The 16,474-nt window shown below is 30.7% G+C and overlaps 1 protein-coding gene across 1 annotated transcript; it reads left to right on the top strand.

Annotated features, from left to right (window-relative positions):
• Nucleotides 1-5,289: 5,289 nt before the first annotated feature.
• LOC108324934 (phosphatidylinositol N-acetylglucosaminyltransferase subunit A) lies at nucleotides 5,290-12,488 on the top strand. The gene is made up of 9 exons (XM_017557891.1): nucleotides 5,290-5,385; nucleotides 5,480-5,618; nucleotides 5,958-6,530; nucleotides 7,325-7,479; nucleotides 10,867-10,957; nucleotides 11,129-11,245; nucleotides 11,332-11,435; nucleotides 11,807-11,897; nucleotides 11,983-12,488. Exons 2-9 carry the CDS (start codon nucleotides 5,493-5,495, stop codon nucleotides 12,058-12,060), a joined length of 1,335 nt encoding a protein of 444 aa, XP_017413380.1. The 5' UTR covers nucleotides 5,290-5,385; nucleotides 5,480-5,492; the 3' UTR covers nucleotides 12,061-12,488.
• Nucleotides 12,489-16,474: the final 3,986 nt, after the last annotated feature.

Below are 16,474 nucleotides of genomic sequence, written 5' to 3'. Positions count from 1 at the left end.
TATATATATATATATATATATATATATATCCTTAGGCTTAAAACTTTTTTTTCTTTTGCTATACATTTTGTTCTCTTATAATTGTTTGACTTTAGTTCTCTATTCACAAATTTTACTCACATCTCCAAGGTTAATTTTCTATTATTACAACCTCGATTATACAATTTTTTTTTCATTATGTAACTATGTTTAATTGGTGTATTATCAAATTCAGTGAATCAAATAGTTTTTAGATATCACATTTGATTATTTATACTTTTTTTTTATATTTTTACTTGTTATTTATATTTTTCACATGAGAATGTGTAGCTCTCAATTTCAAGTATTTAATAGTGTAAACTCTTTATCTTACTAGACAATATAAAAAACTTTTTTATCTTTAATTTTTGTTTCATTTTAAAGAAATTTTGTTTCATTAAAACAAATTTCATTATCTTTAAGGATTCAACTAGTTCTGTAAAGTTTTATCAAATCTTCAAGTTACTTTCCATATTATCATACCATTAATTATATTTATTTTTACTTTTTAACTCTTCTCATCGATGTAATTTTACTATTGTAATTATATAAAAAGACATTTCATTTCATTTACTATATAATATAATAATTTAGTTCATATTATTGTCATGATCTTGTTTATCACCATCCAACGTAAATTAAAATTCAAAAAGATGAAAAATTTATGCATAAATTCAAATTATTATTAGTTTAACTATTTTTTCTATGCAATTTGGTTCAAGTATTATAATATTTATTACAAATAAAAAAGAGATTTCATTAGGCTTTAGAGAAATAAAACAAAGAGACATTTGAAATATTAATAAACTTGAATATTTTTTTCTTTTTATAATTTTAAAAATATTTTTTAACTTTATCAACTTTGTTTTATATTAGGCTTTAACGTAATTGTGTAATATTTTATATAATTATTTTACTTTTATCTAATTATTATTTGATACTTCGATTTGATTTCTAAATGTTTGATATTAAAAAAAATGAGAATTTATCTTTTTATATTAAATATTTGATAATATCATATTTTCTTTGTAATTATTCTTTTTACCAAAATTAATTAATTGATATTAAAACAATAAGAAAGTAGATATGTGAGCATACTTGTTACCTGATATGGATTAGACAAAAATTTTATACCTGTTAGGTATGATGATATGATGGAGATAATAATGAGATAATGAAACTAGTACTTATTGCACCCATTGTCATTCCAAGAGTTCATTCTTAATGAATGTCTCTAGTCTTCTACCACATGTTTTTCTTGTTAGAACTTTTGAAGGGGTATAGTTGAACAATTTGACATCAATGAGCCATAAACAAACATATATATGAGATTATAATACCATTTATAACCTAAAACCTTGAGACAATGCACTTGTAAATTTCTTTCCTTGTATGTTGCTTAATTTTATCATTTTTACTCAACATGGGATTCATACTAAAACTTGAATTCTAAAAAATCTTTGTGTCAAATATAATTCATTTCCACATTAGTACACTCTCCTTAATTGAAAGCATTTTTAACTAAAAGTATCATAGTTTCATGTTGACTCTTTACTTGTATTATTGTGTACCACAACAGAACATGCTTGTTTGAACCCCAAGAATATTTTTTATACAAGAAATTCACAACCTAGGATTATTTATCTAGATGCGAACCTAAGTTAGTTACCGTAACAAATAATTAGCTTTAATGACACTGTTGGGTCTTTGGATGGACGATACATTAAAAATATTCGATACCATTGAGCCATGAGTAATTCATATAAGAGATTACAAAAAACTTTCAACCCAAAATCTTAAAGAAATGAATTTGTATGTCTTTTTTCATATCTATTACTAAATTTTCTTATTTCTACTAAATGTGAGACAAACTCATTTATATTCCTAACTCCTCCTCTAAGTCCTCTTCTTCCTTCTCTAGGATGTCATTTTGTGACGAGTCACAATTCTCCCTTCCCCTAACTAAGGTTAAGTAAGAAGGTGGGTGAATAATGAGATTAGATATTTGAAGTAGACAAAGAGGTAAAATGTCTACATTCTTCTCATTAAGGAAATGAGTGCAACAAATGATGATAACAAAGAATAATAAAAGAAATTGATGATTTTAACTTGTGCAACATTACGATAGCACAATGGTGTTGGTTGAGTCTGCCAAATAAAGCACTCATAAGTCATATTGTATATAGGTTGTGTATATAGGTAATTCATTTACTCAATGTATCAAAGGTGTCCCACAAAATGTCTTCATCCATAAAAGCCATGTGTCTACCTGCTCCCAATGTCACTAATCTATGTGTATACTTTGGATTAAGAATATGCCATCAACTTTGAAAATGTTATATATGAAATGAGTTTCTCACTATTTATAAGCAAAAGATATTTGAGTTTGCATACAAATCATAAAATTCATTTCTACAATATTTAGTTACAATTTTTTTTTCATTTTTAACATATCACATATCAAGTCCACCACACTCTTAAAATTTAGTAGACTTACTTTATTCAAGTTGAATGATGTTGGGAGAATCGTACATAATATTAGTATTGTCAAAATAAGTGATCTTTTTTCATCACTTTCCAAAATTAATAAACCTTACTATCATCTTTCAAAGTATCAATTGTAATCATTATCAACTCTATATATTTATTTTTCACTAGCATAATTCCTTCAATGGAATTAATGTTATAAGATTCATAAGATTTTATTAGTCATAGTCAAATGGTACCAAAGGGCCACAAACAAGATTTCACAATAGAGAGACACTTTTCCATTATACAGACTTATTCAAGTGGCCTCATCCATCACAATAATCTTATGACTGAAAAGCCTTATGCAATATATTTCTTTATCAATATATACATACATAATGTAATCTGTTATATCATCTTCAAGCTTATGTTCATTCAAGCTTGGTAAAAGCTATAATATACTATTTCTGTAAGTGTTTTTTGTCAAGAAACCTGAGTTTATATTTTATTCATTTATCTAGATGTACATAACAATTTTTTTATTGATTATAAATATAAAATTTGAAGATGTTATTGTGTAAAGAATATTTAGGATGATTGATTGGAGAAAATTGTTATGGTCTATAGGATATAAACTGTGGGTATGAATATTATTGCTTTATTTGTGTGGTTGGTTACAAAGCCAACCTATGTTTTTGAATGCAATACCACATTCCTTCAGCATATGCAATTAGTGTGATTCGTTTTGTGTTAGATAAAAATAAGTAAAAAAATAGGTTTAAACCCTTCCTTGGTCCTCAAGTTTGTATGAAAATCTCAGTTGGGTCTTCAAGTTTTTTTCTGTCTCAATTGGGTCATATTTTTTGTAAAAATGAACAAATTTTACCCTAACCGTTAAATTGTAACAAACGGCGTTAGTTGGTGCTGACGTGTTGCGCTGATGTCAAAATATTTGATTACGTGGAATTTTTATTTAATTTGAGAGATTATGACATGGCACGTGGTGATGTTTTGACTATCTCCCTCCCCCTCTCCTTCCTCCTCCATTGCGAAACGTAAATCTCAAGAAAACAGAGAGAACAATTAAACTCCAAGCGCTACCCTGAGAGAAACACCCTGTAACCAGAAAGCATCAAAAATCAAAAGCAAATACAACAAAAATCAAAGGGACTTTTCTCCAAACTCGAAAAGTAACAACACACCCGAATGAGGAAAAACAATGAGTTCCACTGACAACAACCTACACAACCCAACAAAAATATAACAGGATCATAAAAAACGTGTCATCAGCAAAACACCAGACCCAACAAGAAAAAAAACGTTCAAAGATGAAAACTTTCCCCCAGTAAAACAATAAAAACACCCTTTTTGGACAGCCCCAGAAATCACTGGTTCAGTTTCAATGGTAAAAGTGCATAGAAAGAGAAAGAGAAACAAAAACAAAAGGGGTGCGTTGTTGATTTCAGAGCATAAGTGGGTTTCCTCTTACAGTTATTTGCATGGAATTTTGATTTTGAATTGGTGGGCGTTGTTGCTCTGTTATGACTGATGGCACTCAAATCTTGGGTTCTGAGTTATCAGTTGTGCTTCTGCGTCATCTACCTGCGGGTGGCTATGGAGGTACCAAGCGTGGAAGCCAAACGTATTACAGTTCCAACATTATTTTATTTTGGTTCAACCACACCAATAGTCAAATCAAAAAACACAACTCATTATCTATTGGATAAAACATTATCTATATTTCCTATTGACAAACATGAACTGTGGCTTCCCAATCTCATTCTCTGTATATAAATATAAACCCACCTTTCTATTCTTTCCCAGTAAACCAGTTTCGTTCGACACACATTTTTCGCATTGGTTTATTGGGTTGAAGTTTAACTAAGATGAGGCCTGGTGCGGAGTTGTATTTCTTTAAAGAACAGCCGAGGAAGGTCATCAATGGTCCTCGTCCTTCTCCGCAATTCCCAATTCCAATTTCAAATCCCTAATTCTGAAAAGGGTACTTATGCCACATCAGCACTATTTTTTTAAACAAAACAGTCCACGTAAGAAACCCTAAACACATCACCACATTCTCTGTGCTCCAGCTCACACCAATTTAACGCCGTCTCACACCACTTAACGGTTATGGTACAATGTGCTCACTTTTACAAAAAATATGACCAAATTGAGACAGAAAAAAACTTGAGGACCCAACTGAGATTTTCATACAAACTTGAGGACCAAGGGAGGGTTTAAACCAAAAAAATATTATGGTTTTTTATTAGAGAGATGACATGATATCTACTTTTAATATATAAATACAAATTTTTTAAATTCTTACATTATATATATATATATATATATATATATATATATATATATATATATATATATATATATATATATATATATAGATAGAGAGAGAGAGAGAGGACTGAGATTAATTGTTAATTATTTCAAAGAGTGAGTAAGTTTAATTATGGCATGATGATGAATTTGTTTTTCATAAAGAGAATAATGTATTAATAATTATTTTCTATATCTTTTTGGTATCGGAAATTGTGATCTTAGATGTATTGCTATTAGTTGCTAATTAATAATGACGTTAAGAGTAACCTTCAACTTTTTCCAAATAAAATTAAATTCTTATCTTAAACAACAACTGTATTTAAAAAGGTAATTAATAATTATCTACAGCCAATGGAGAAATCAGAAAATGACAAGAGCACTGACCATTCACACGTAAAAGGTAAGAAAAATGTTGACCATGTTCGTTACCTTGTAATACTCAAACTCAAACTCATACTGAACGTAGCAAGAATTTGAAACGGTGAAAAACACAGAGAAAGGAAGCGTTTTTCTCTTCTCTTCTCTTCCACTCATTCTCACTCTCTCACTTTCTCCTTCTGCAAGGTGTATGTATTACCATTCCTTCATTTCTCATGAATTTCACCACCTTTTTCCTTACTACAAGCATCTCATTTTCACCTTTGGCTGCATGCAACAGGTACGTCATTGTGATGGGTGATTCACCATCCCAGAAGCATAGAGTTCTGATGGTATCTGATTTTTACTATCCCAACTTTGGTGGTGTCGAGAACCACGTTTATTACCTCTCTCAATGCTTGCTCAAGTTAGGCCACAAGGTCAGCGTTTTAGATTTTTCCCAATTTATCATTTTGAGTTAATTTTGGGAGTTGATCCTCAGAACCCAAATTATTATTAGACTTCTTCATGTCATATTATTGGTACTTTGTCTTCATAGAGACAAATTGATTTTATTTTTTTTGTTGCTCTGTGCTATCTGGTGTGGTAGTACTCAGGATTGAGTTATAGCTTCTCATTATTCTTTAGTACTAAATACAAAGGAGATCAATGTAGTAAATGAAAATTGTACGTGGAGTAGTTTACCATTTTTTTTTTTTATAGTTTGTGCTGTGGTAAATTTTTATTGATTTGAAGTGTTGATTTTTTTGACGATTCAGGTGGTGGTGGTGACTCATGCTTATGGAAATCGTTCTGGGGTTAGATATATGACTGGTGGTTTGAAAGTTTACTATGTTCCGTGGAGACCGTTCTTTAATCAGAGTACATTTCCAACCTTGTATGGGGTGTTACCAATTATAAGAACAATTCTCATTCGAGAAAGAATTACTGTAGTACATGGGCATCAAACTTTCTCAACACTTTGCCATGATGCCCTTTTGAATTCGAGGATCATGGGATACAAGGTTGTGTTCACAGATCATTCTCTGCATGGTTTTGGGGATGTTGGTAGCATTCATATGAACAAGGTGATGCAGTTTACCTTGGCAGATGTGAGTCAAGCAATCTGTGTCTCCCACACAAGCAAGGAAAACACAGTGTTGAGATCAGGTTTGGCACCAGAAAAGGTTTTTGTTATTCCTAATGCTGTTGATACTGCCATGTTCAAGCCAGCATTGGAACGTCCTAGTGGATCGGAAATTGTTATTGTTGTTATCAGTCGATTGGTTTACCGGAAAGGAGCAGACTTGCTTGTTGAAGTCATTCCAGAAGTATGCCGGTTACATCCTAATGTGAGTTGTTCAAATTTGAAATCACTGTTAGTTTGTCCTGCACGATGAAATTTATGAAATTGGATTTTGTCTAACATGGAGCTTATGGTATTAATTTAAGACTCCTTTGGTAATTTATCCCTTTCTATTCTGGTGCTTGTAGATACAAAAGCTGAAAATTTGTGTTACTTAACAAAATTTCAATGGTGCTTCTTCTGGTGCTCTGTTAATGTTTTTGTTTTCGAGAACATCTAATGTCTGTTTTTCAAAAGTGCATTGCTGTTAAGTACATTAAACACGTATAAATCTCTACCTTCTCGAGAATTATAACTTCATAATTTTCTAATTTAGAATCTATTAATTTTATATTCTTCTTCTGACACTTTAGTTTTACAATAACTTGTACCAATAACTTATTTGTTGGCATGACCTTAAAAAAATATAGTGTGATCTTACTGCATATGCAATTATGCATAACAAAGATAAGTGAATTCTTAAAATCATTTATGTTAACCTTAGCATCTTGGTAGAACCTGATGAAATCTGATGTTTCATGTGTATGTGATCACTGTGATGTGAATATTTTACCATTGACAGAACAAACCCTCTCTATATTCCATCTGTCTCAACCATTCCTATGATTTATGATCTCTCTGCATCTTTTGCATGTAGCGTTACTATTTTATTTATTTCCTCATGTAGGAGCCACAGTAAATTATGCACCAAAAGAAATATGTTTGTCCAGAGAACATTATATAATTTATAGCCCTTTTACTGAATACTTTCGAAGGCATGACTTAAATATCTATTTGAAGGTTCGATTCATTATCGGTGGTGATGGACCTAAGCGTGTGAGATTGGAAGAGATGAGAGAAAAACATTCTCTTTTTGATAGAGTTGATTTACTGGGAGCTGTACCACATACACAAGTTCGATCTGTTCTAATATCTGGACATATCTTCTTAACCTGGTTCAGTTTCTTCCTAAACTTTACTCTTTCGTGGTGACGAGTTAATAATTCTGTCATAATTTGTAGCAGTTGATCAGATCTTTTACATTTATTTTCGCTGTTGTTGTTACTTCGCTGGCAAATATTCACTACCATAGAACGTTACTAGTGTTAGAAGGACACGGTGTAAAATATAATTTCGATACACAAGAAAGCCATTGTAAAGTGGACGAAAGCTTAAATATAATTTGCTAACTTAGTTTGATGCATATCAACCTTCAAGTTTTTCCTTTTGTTGTCATCTGTCTTACTTCTCAGCTATATATTTTGATAACATCTTTAAGAGAAAAAAGGAAAATCTTCTGAGATTTTAGGGATTAATTTTATACATCGTTGAGGTGATTGCAGAGAAGTTTAGTATTTTCGTCCATCATATAGGGTTGAGAGTGACCTCACAATCTTCCTTGAAGATAAAAAAAATTGCGATGTTTTAAAATCAACAAATACAAGGTGCAAAATATGCTGTGCCAAGATGATAGATATTTTTAAATAAAGGGAAAACATTGTGTCCAATCTTAAAATAAAATCCTAATTCATCCAACTTTGCAATAGGAACTAAATTTCTAGAACATCCAAGTACATAAAACATCCTTCCAAAAATATATGATGTCCACTATTCAAGATTAATCTATATGTCCCAGTGCCCTCTATCCTTTCTTTCATTCTATTGCCCAAAGAAAGAAACTTTTCATCTCCTCTTATGATTTAGATTAAAAGGAATCCCTACAAAATATGTGATACATCAGCAGTTGGTCCAGAATCAAGCCATTGGGTATTATTAGGTACATCAATAAGATTTGAGTTCAAAATTTACATATATATAAAATATATCTTTCTTTTCAAACCAGTTCTTCCTCTTAGGGCAATCCATCTTGAGGTGATAATTCTGATTACAAAAGTAACACTTCTTATCCTTATGGATTTTATCTTCATTAACCTTCAGTTGAGCCTTGCCCTTATCCTTTCTACCTAACTTGCTCTGACTGTCACGGGCTCCATTACGAGTTATGAGATGAACATAGTTGTCCTTCATTTTCTCTAGTCTCCTTTTCTCCTAAACCAACATGACCTTCATTTCTTAAATGTTCCAATTTTCTTTAAGGGTACTATAATTCACCTAGAATTAGTCAAATTCAATCGGAAGGGAGTTCAAAATGAAATGTACTAAAAGGGACTCATTCACTTATATTCCCATGAACTTTAACTTTGTTGCCAGATTAGACATTTCAGTCACATGATCATTGATCGAGACGAATCAAACTTTTTGTTTGTAAGCTCACTTGTCAGGTTTCTTGTAATCGACTTGTCGGTAATGTCAAAATGCGACAAATCTATAACCAATTTCATGAATTCCTTAGCATTATCAGTTTTGGGCATAGATGGCTTAACAATTTCAATCATAGACTATCTGATCAAGTTCAATGCCAACCTATTAGATTGCTCCCAAACATCATTAAGAGACCTATCAGCTTCTTTACTCGTCTCAGTTAACTGGGTGTTATGGATTTAGACCTTACATTGATAATTGATGAAAAGCTCCCAACCATTATTACTATTAAAGAAGTTGATAGGTCAATAATGGAGTGATCTAATAGGTTGACATTAAACTTGAAGAGACTTTCTATGACTGAAAGTGTTAAGCCATTTATGTCCAAAATTGTTAATGCTAAGGAATTCATGAAACTGGTTAAGAATTTTTTGAAGTCTAACATTATTGACAAGTCGATTACAGGAACCTGATAAGTGATCTTACAAACAGAAAGTTTGATTTGTCTCAATCACTTCATGATCATGTGACTAAAATGTCTAATCTAGCAACAACGTTAAAGTTTATGGGAATAGAAGTGAATAAGTCCCTTTTAGTACAATTCATTTTGAACTTCCTTCCGGTTGAATTTGGCCAATTCTAGGTGAATTATAACACCCTTAAAGAAAAGAGGAACATTCAGGAAATTAAGGTCATGTTGGTTGGAAAGGAGATTAAAGAAGTGAAGGACAACTATGTTCATCTCGTAATGGAGCCAGTGACAGTAAAAGCAGGCTAGGTAGAAAGGATAAGGGCAAGGCCCAATTAAAGGTTAATGAAGATAAAATCCATAAGGATAGGAAGGGTTACTTTTGTAATCAGAATGGTAGGATTGCCTTAAAAGTCCGACATAGTTTGAAAAGAAAAGTTATATTTTACATAGATGTAAATTTTGAATCAAATCTATATGATGTCCGGTATCCAAGATTTTGGTTGTTGGGAAGCTAATGAAATTCCCCATCAATGAGGAGTCGGTTGAGTTGATCAACCATCTTTTCGTACAGCCTTATCAGTCCATCATTTCTTAACGTCGGATCAGTTGTAACAATGGAGGATATGATCTGTCAATATATCCCAGTTTGTTCTTGCTTGAGATGTGTGTCTCAGTCACCTGGGATCTCAGTTGAGCCCATCCAACTTGGTGCAGATGGGTACAGTAGAGGAATTAGATATCGGGGATTGTGATGTAGCCTGAGTTTTGTACAAAACCTCTGCCATTTTTGTCGTAAGATTTGTCAAAAATGGAATCAGCGTAAGTGTTCTTTTGGCTCCATTGTCTATGTGGGATCACTCATCTACTCCGAATTGTTTGGGTAAGAAGAGAGGTATCTTTATTCTTTTTTACTCGGTCATTACAGAAGTAGGAGAAATTTTAGGCTCTATACCAGCCTATACAACAATAAAACGATACACATTGCTGAAAAAGAAGGTCGAACCTTGAGCTAAGGTTTTTGATAGCTGATCTTAGCAATTAATGTTCCTATTTCCTAGCGATTCTAATGACTCACTGACTCTAACCATTGGGAAGAATCTCAAATTCAACCCTCTTGTTTATATGTGGGACATGACAGACACTAGTGATCTAAGGAGTGTAGTATTACATCTTTAGGAGAAGGGTTAATTTTAATCAGATCCAATTCAATCTAGGGGTTCTAAGACCCGTAGAATGGGGACACTAGTTCATTCAAACTTGTGAGCATGAACCTTGAAGAACCCCACTATGATTAATGTTACTTTCTTTCTACCTTTTGTTTATGTACACCTGGTTGGCTTACATCACATAAAGTCAATGTGGAACCTGCACATGCTGATCCATGACATAGGAATTGCATAAAAAATCAAGATCAATCCAAGCTATGCAGTATTACATTCTTCCAATATGAAATTATCTGATCTTAAAAAAGTATTGAGAACATGAACTTTATCAGCTCGCACCTTCTATGCTTTCTGGGATTTAAATTCTTTTTTTGAGTACTTCTGAGTTCTTTCCAATATTATTTCTTTTATATCTGTTGTCTTATCTGAGCTTTGCGCTGTTGTAGTTCCTTGACAGAAGCTTTTTGCATGGCCATATTAGAGGCTGCTAGTTGTGGACTGTTAACAGTGAGCACACGAGTTGGTGGTGTTCCTGAGGTAGGTATCTGGCATCTTCTTTTTGCACCTGTTTGGTTTTAGTATAAAGGTTTTCAATATAGTTTTTTTTTATTAACTGTTACGAACTTCCATTTCTAACCAGATCCACTTACATGGCTATTGAGACAATTGTGGAATCCTATAATCAATATATTAACTCCCTTGCTGTAGGTTTTACCCGATGACATGGTTGTGTTGGCAGAGCCTGATCCAGGTGATTTAGTGCAAGCAATCCAAACAGCAATATCTATGCTTCCCAAAATTGATCCACAAGTCATGCACAATCGAGTGTGTTTGTAGTTTAAATAGCCTCATTCTGTTGCTTTCAGTGTGAAAATTAATTACCCTTCAATTCATTTATTTATTTTCTGTAGATGAGGGAACTCTACAACTGGCATGATGTTGCCAAGCGGACAGAAATTGTATATGATCGTGCTTCGAAATGTCCCAATCAAAGTCTATTAGAATGTCTCTCACGGTAATACTTTCCTGATTCTTTTTGATTCTATCTGCAACACATAATTGTACAAAAAGCTCCACTGTTCATTCTGTTTCAATCATGTGATTAGCTAATTACTTGAGCATTATCTAATCTACTTGTAACGGAAGTCAGAATCAAAGCACTGTACTTTGGGATCTTCATTTAACTAAACTACAGTTTTGATTTGTTAGCCTAAGTGGTTCATATGTAAAATAAATACATAAATTAGGAGTAGGATCAAAAGAATCTGAGTATTTATATATTGTATGCTCTGTTGAAATGGTGACATCTTAATGTGAGATCATTTTTCCAGACCTTACAAATATCAGTGCTACTTCTTCTATTGCTTATTGTCTCTTTTCTTTTAGATACTTGTCTTGTGGAGCTTGGGCAGGCAAGCTCTTTTGCTTGGTTATGATATTGAGTTTTTTGTTTTGGCATCTACTGGAACTATGGCATGTAAGTTGTACTTTTGGATATGTTACACATTTTCTTCTTATTCATGTTTGGGAGTTATGACATCTTTGTATTCCATTATTATTAGCCCGCAGATGATATTGAGGAGGCACCAGATGTTACATTTTCAGAGAACTGTGATGAAGAGATGTTGCAGAAATCCTAACTATTGAAGTGCAAAATTTTAGTGATGGTCTTTCATTAGCTTCCCAGATCACGAAATAGGTAGTAACACACATGTACCTGATATTAGAGCCTAACATAACAAATGAGGTAGTCCAGAAAGAAAAATTGTGAACTCACTTCAAGCATTCAACTTTACTTGAGTACATGAGTGCATGAACTTTCTGAAAAGTTGAATGTAGACAGATCCTTGTACTGTTTTATAAAACCTGCAAGGAATCTTCATCAGAAAAAGAAGAATTGTTGTTGCAAAATATTGTTAAGAACTTAGCCTCAATGCTTCATCTTAGATGATGAACCTGTAAAAACTTAGCCTCAATTGTTAAGAACCTATTGGAGGGTGTTTGATATTTGATTGTTAGTAGAATGCAAATAACAGCAGAATGCGTGTGACTTTTTCAAAACAAAAAAATATGCAGGGGTGTTAAGTGAATCCTCATTCATTCAAAGAATAGTGAAATAGTATATTCTGTGAGAAAAGCAAACTTCGAAAATTTCACTATTTCTCATTATACCTTTTTTTACATTTATTTCTTTTTTGTAAATAACATGACTTTTCTAATAATAATTTTAGTAACAAATACATGTTTACTCAACATTCTTTACATATATGCCAAAAAGTGAAAGGGATAGTATAAATATAGGGACCATATTACTTGTCTGTTTATTTTTTGGAATACGCTACTTTGTCTATTTTCGTTCCTATGTTAATGAACACTTGGCACTGTGCTGCATATTGGAAAATTGTTGACATTAAGACAGCTGTGAAATGTTTTCTCCATCCTTGATTGAACTGATAATAACCTTACTTGTCAACAATTTAATATTTTTAAGTTAATTACCTGTTATTAACTTCATATCTTTCCAGAGCCTCTTATGATATTATCTATATACTTCATTTTTTAATATATATATATATATATAAAGCTATCCACAAAAATTGAAAGTTTTTTTATTATATAATTATAATCATGGTTTTAAAAATACTAAATATTTTATAAGTACTTTTTTTTATACATATTTTATTATTGTACCTTTTGTTTTGTTGAAATTTTTACAAGTATTCCTTATAGTTATAATATTATAGAAATTAAAAACTAGAAGTGTTTTTATTGTATAATTATAATAATATTTTTTAAATAAAAATTAAAATATTTTATAACTACGTTTTCTATACATATTTTAATTATAGCTTTACTTTTTATTTTGATGAAAATTTACCGGTGTTCCTGTGACATAATTAAAATATCATGAAAATTAAGAAAAAATATTTTCAAAACTACTTTTTTTCCATAAAAGTTTTTTATAACTTTAATATAAATTATAGTAATATTTTTTTAATTAATTGTATTATAATAATTACTTTTTTTTAAATATATTTTATTGTTTATTATTATAAAAGTGGGTGCAGATGGACATAGTAACATATAATTATTTTAGGCTAAGTTAATTTAAGTATGCATTTAGTTATAGATTAATCTATTTTATATTTAACTTTTATTTAAAATAAATATAACTCTTCAAATCAAGTTTTGGAAACAAAATAAGAATTTCTCTAAAAAATTACACTTTATAAAAGTATATTTAAATCATTTAGGCTTAAATATTTTTTCTTTGTAATCTCATACAAATTTTCTTAGTCTTTCCAAAATAAATATGGAATTTTTTTTTAGGTTTAATTATTCACGAGGTTCCTATTTGATGTGAGAATCTTAAATTGGTTCTTTTCTTTTGGTCGCATCTCAATTGAGTCTATATTCTGTGAAAATTGTAACCATTATACCCCTGTCATTAAATTGGATCGAACAATATTATAGTTAGGTTGACGTGGCATAGTCATTTTGTTGACGTGGCATTGTCATCATGTTTTTAAATGACGTGGATGACATATGTTGGGTGTTATGGATTTTAGCTTTTTTTCAAATAAAAAAGTTGGGAAAAATTTCTTATTATTCGAGGGTGTTAGTGAGAGGTTTGAAAATGACTCTTTCGTGTTTGTCTTGTTTATGTATTGGGAATTGAATTTGTTCGTCTTGCACGAAGAAAATGAACTGATGTTGGTTGCGATTTTGGACTGTCTCTGTTTTATGTGTTTGTGATTGGGTTCTCTGTAGGTTCTAATGACTGTGATTTCGTTGGTGTTGCAGTGAAGAATGGAGTGGTGGCTCTCGTAGCACGATTTTAGTGTTACGAACAAATCGCAACTTTAGAGTTCAATTGGGTTTCTAAAAATTTAGGCTACAATGCAAAAATGTTCGCAATCTGGGTTCTCTAGGTGTCGCAATTAGGGCTTGCGAAGGCTGCTAGCTTGATTTTCCTATAGGTTGCCATGGAGATTAAAGAGGAGGAACAAACCTAGTTCCAAATTAGGGTTCCATATGGACTCGTGGCTGTGGTTGATGCTCGCGCAACTGTTGCGACTTTGACAAATTAGGTTTCGAGTGGATCTGTTTCTGGGTTTTTCTCTATAGGTTGATGAAGAGGGAGAAGAAGCAGTGGCATAATGGAGATGAATTACGTGAGGGTTTCTCTACTTCGTGATTTCTGTGTGTGTGTGATTTGATTCACGATAGTTGCAAATGGTGAGTATTTCGTGGCGGAAGACAAATGTGTTTGCTGGACTCACGGTAGCTGGCCGGTGGTCATGGAGGTCTAACGATGATGGTGGCGACGTGGAGGAGATGACGACAGTGCGAGGATTGTTACCAATTTCTTTTTAAAACAAAAAAACAAAAAAGACATGTCAGAATCACATAACTATAACGTGCCCAAATTAACGATAGGAGTGTAATTGTTACTGCAATTTAAAAATAAGGACCAATTGAGACGCGAAAAAAAAGAAAATGACCAATTTGAGATTTCCACCCTAGGAACCTCATGAATGATTAAGTCTTCTTTTATTAGGTTGTGTTTCTATATTCCATATATTTATTTCTTCTAACTAATGATTTAAGATTTTTTCAAAATAAAAAAAAATATGTCTTTTTAGAATTAATTATTGAAAATTTTCTTTTGAAATATTTAGAAAAACAATTATATCAAGTAGATTTAGTTGAATCTTTTCTCTGTCGGTCAACATCCTCCTCTACATTGTACTTTCACCAATTAGTCAACTTCCTCCTAACTTTAAACATTTTTCCAAATAGTGTTTGGAGCCTTGTATCATATAATCGATCAGTTTTCATTTTGGAACTGAAAGATCGATAAGTACAAAATAAATTACTCTTCATAAATCCAACATGATTAATAAGTTCAAACATATTTATGAACTCTTTTACTATCAATTCTAATCAATTTGAATATAATAATATCCTTTACAAATATGAATTTGGAAGAAGAAAAATTAAATAATATTACGAAAGAGATCCAATAAGACGAAAACGAGTGACAGAAAGTACAAAAGAGTTGTCCTCAACCTCTATATTCATAACACTCTCAAAAGTTTCAAATTAGCAAATTTATCTTTCTCCAATCCCCTCGTATAAAAAAAATAGACATAGTTAACTGTTATTATAATATTTTATATTTAATTTGAAACTATGGAAATATTTTAATTATACAAGAATTATTAAAAATATATTTGAAGTTATTAGATTTAAATAATCATGTTTTAATTATACAATCTTAAATTACATTTAAGGAAATCAACAATATTCCGATGTTTATAAATAATTCTATTAGTTAGATAACAAGATAAAAATAAGTATGACTATACGTATTGATTAACTAGTTTCATATTAAAAAAAATATTGTACTTGTACGGCTTCTTTTTATTTATGAAAATATTTATTACATATTTTTTTATTTAGGTTTGTTGAAATCGTGTATTGTATATAAAAAACACAAATCACAATTTCATTTTATCAATACTTATATGACATACATTTTTAATTTTTTTACATATAAATATTTCTCCTTCAATTTTAAACGTTCAAAATATATGAAACTATATTTTAAAATTTATACTGAAAAAATATTACTCATTTATTTTAATATTAAATTTCTAATAATATAATGTTTTTTATTTATAATTTTTATAAAAAGTTATTTAATTAATATTTAAAATGTTAGAAAACCAACATATACAGACCCACAAATATATATATATATATATATATATATATATATATATATATATATATTATTTTGTAGATATAAATGTATTTTTATTTTAAAATAAAGATTAAATATATTTTTTTCTAAATTATTATAACAAGATTGTATTTCATCTTCAAACTAAAATATAAATATTTAGGCTTTATATTTTATAAAAAAAATATAAAAGACATAAAAAAATTATAAAAACGTTTTTTATGTGACAAAAGAAATTAGGTAATAAACTAAAATATAATCATTGTTAGTCTAGAATAGTAATTTACACAGGTTGAAATGAAATA

This window comes from Vigna angularis, chromosome 1 (genome assembly GCF_016808095.1).
Source record: "Vigna angularis cultivar LongXiaoDou No.4 chromosome 1, ASM1680809v1, whole genome shotgun sequence".
Lineage (NCBI taxonomy): Eukaryota > Viridiplantae > Streptophyta > Magnoliopsida > Fabales > Fabaceae > Vigna > Vigna angularis.
Note: the sequence above shows the minus strand (reverse complement) of the source record. Positions and strands in the feature narration are given on the sequence as shown.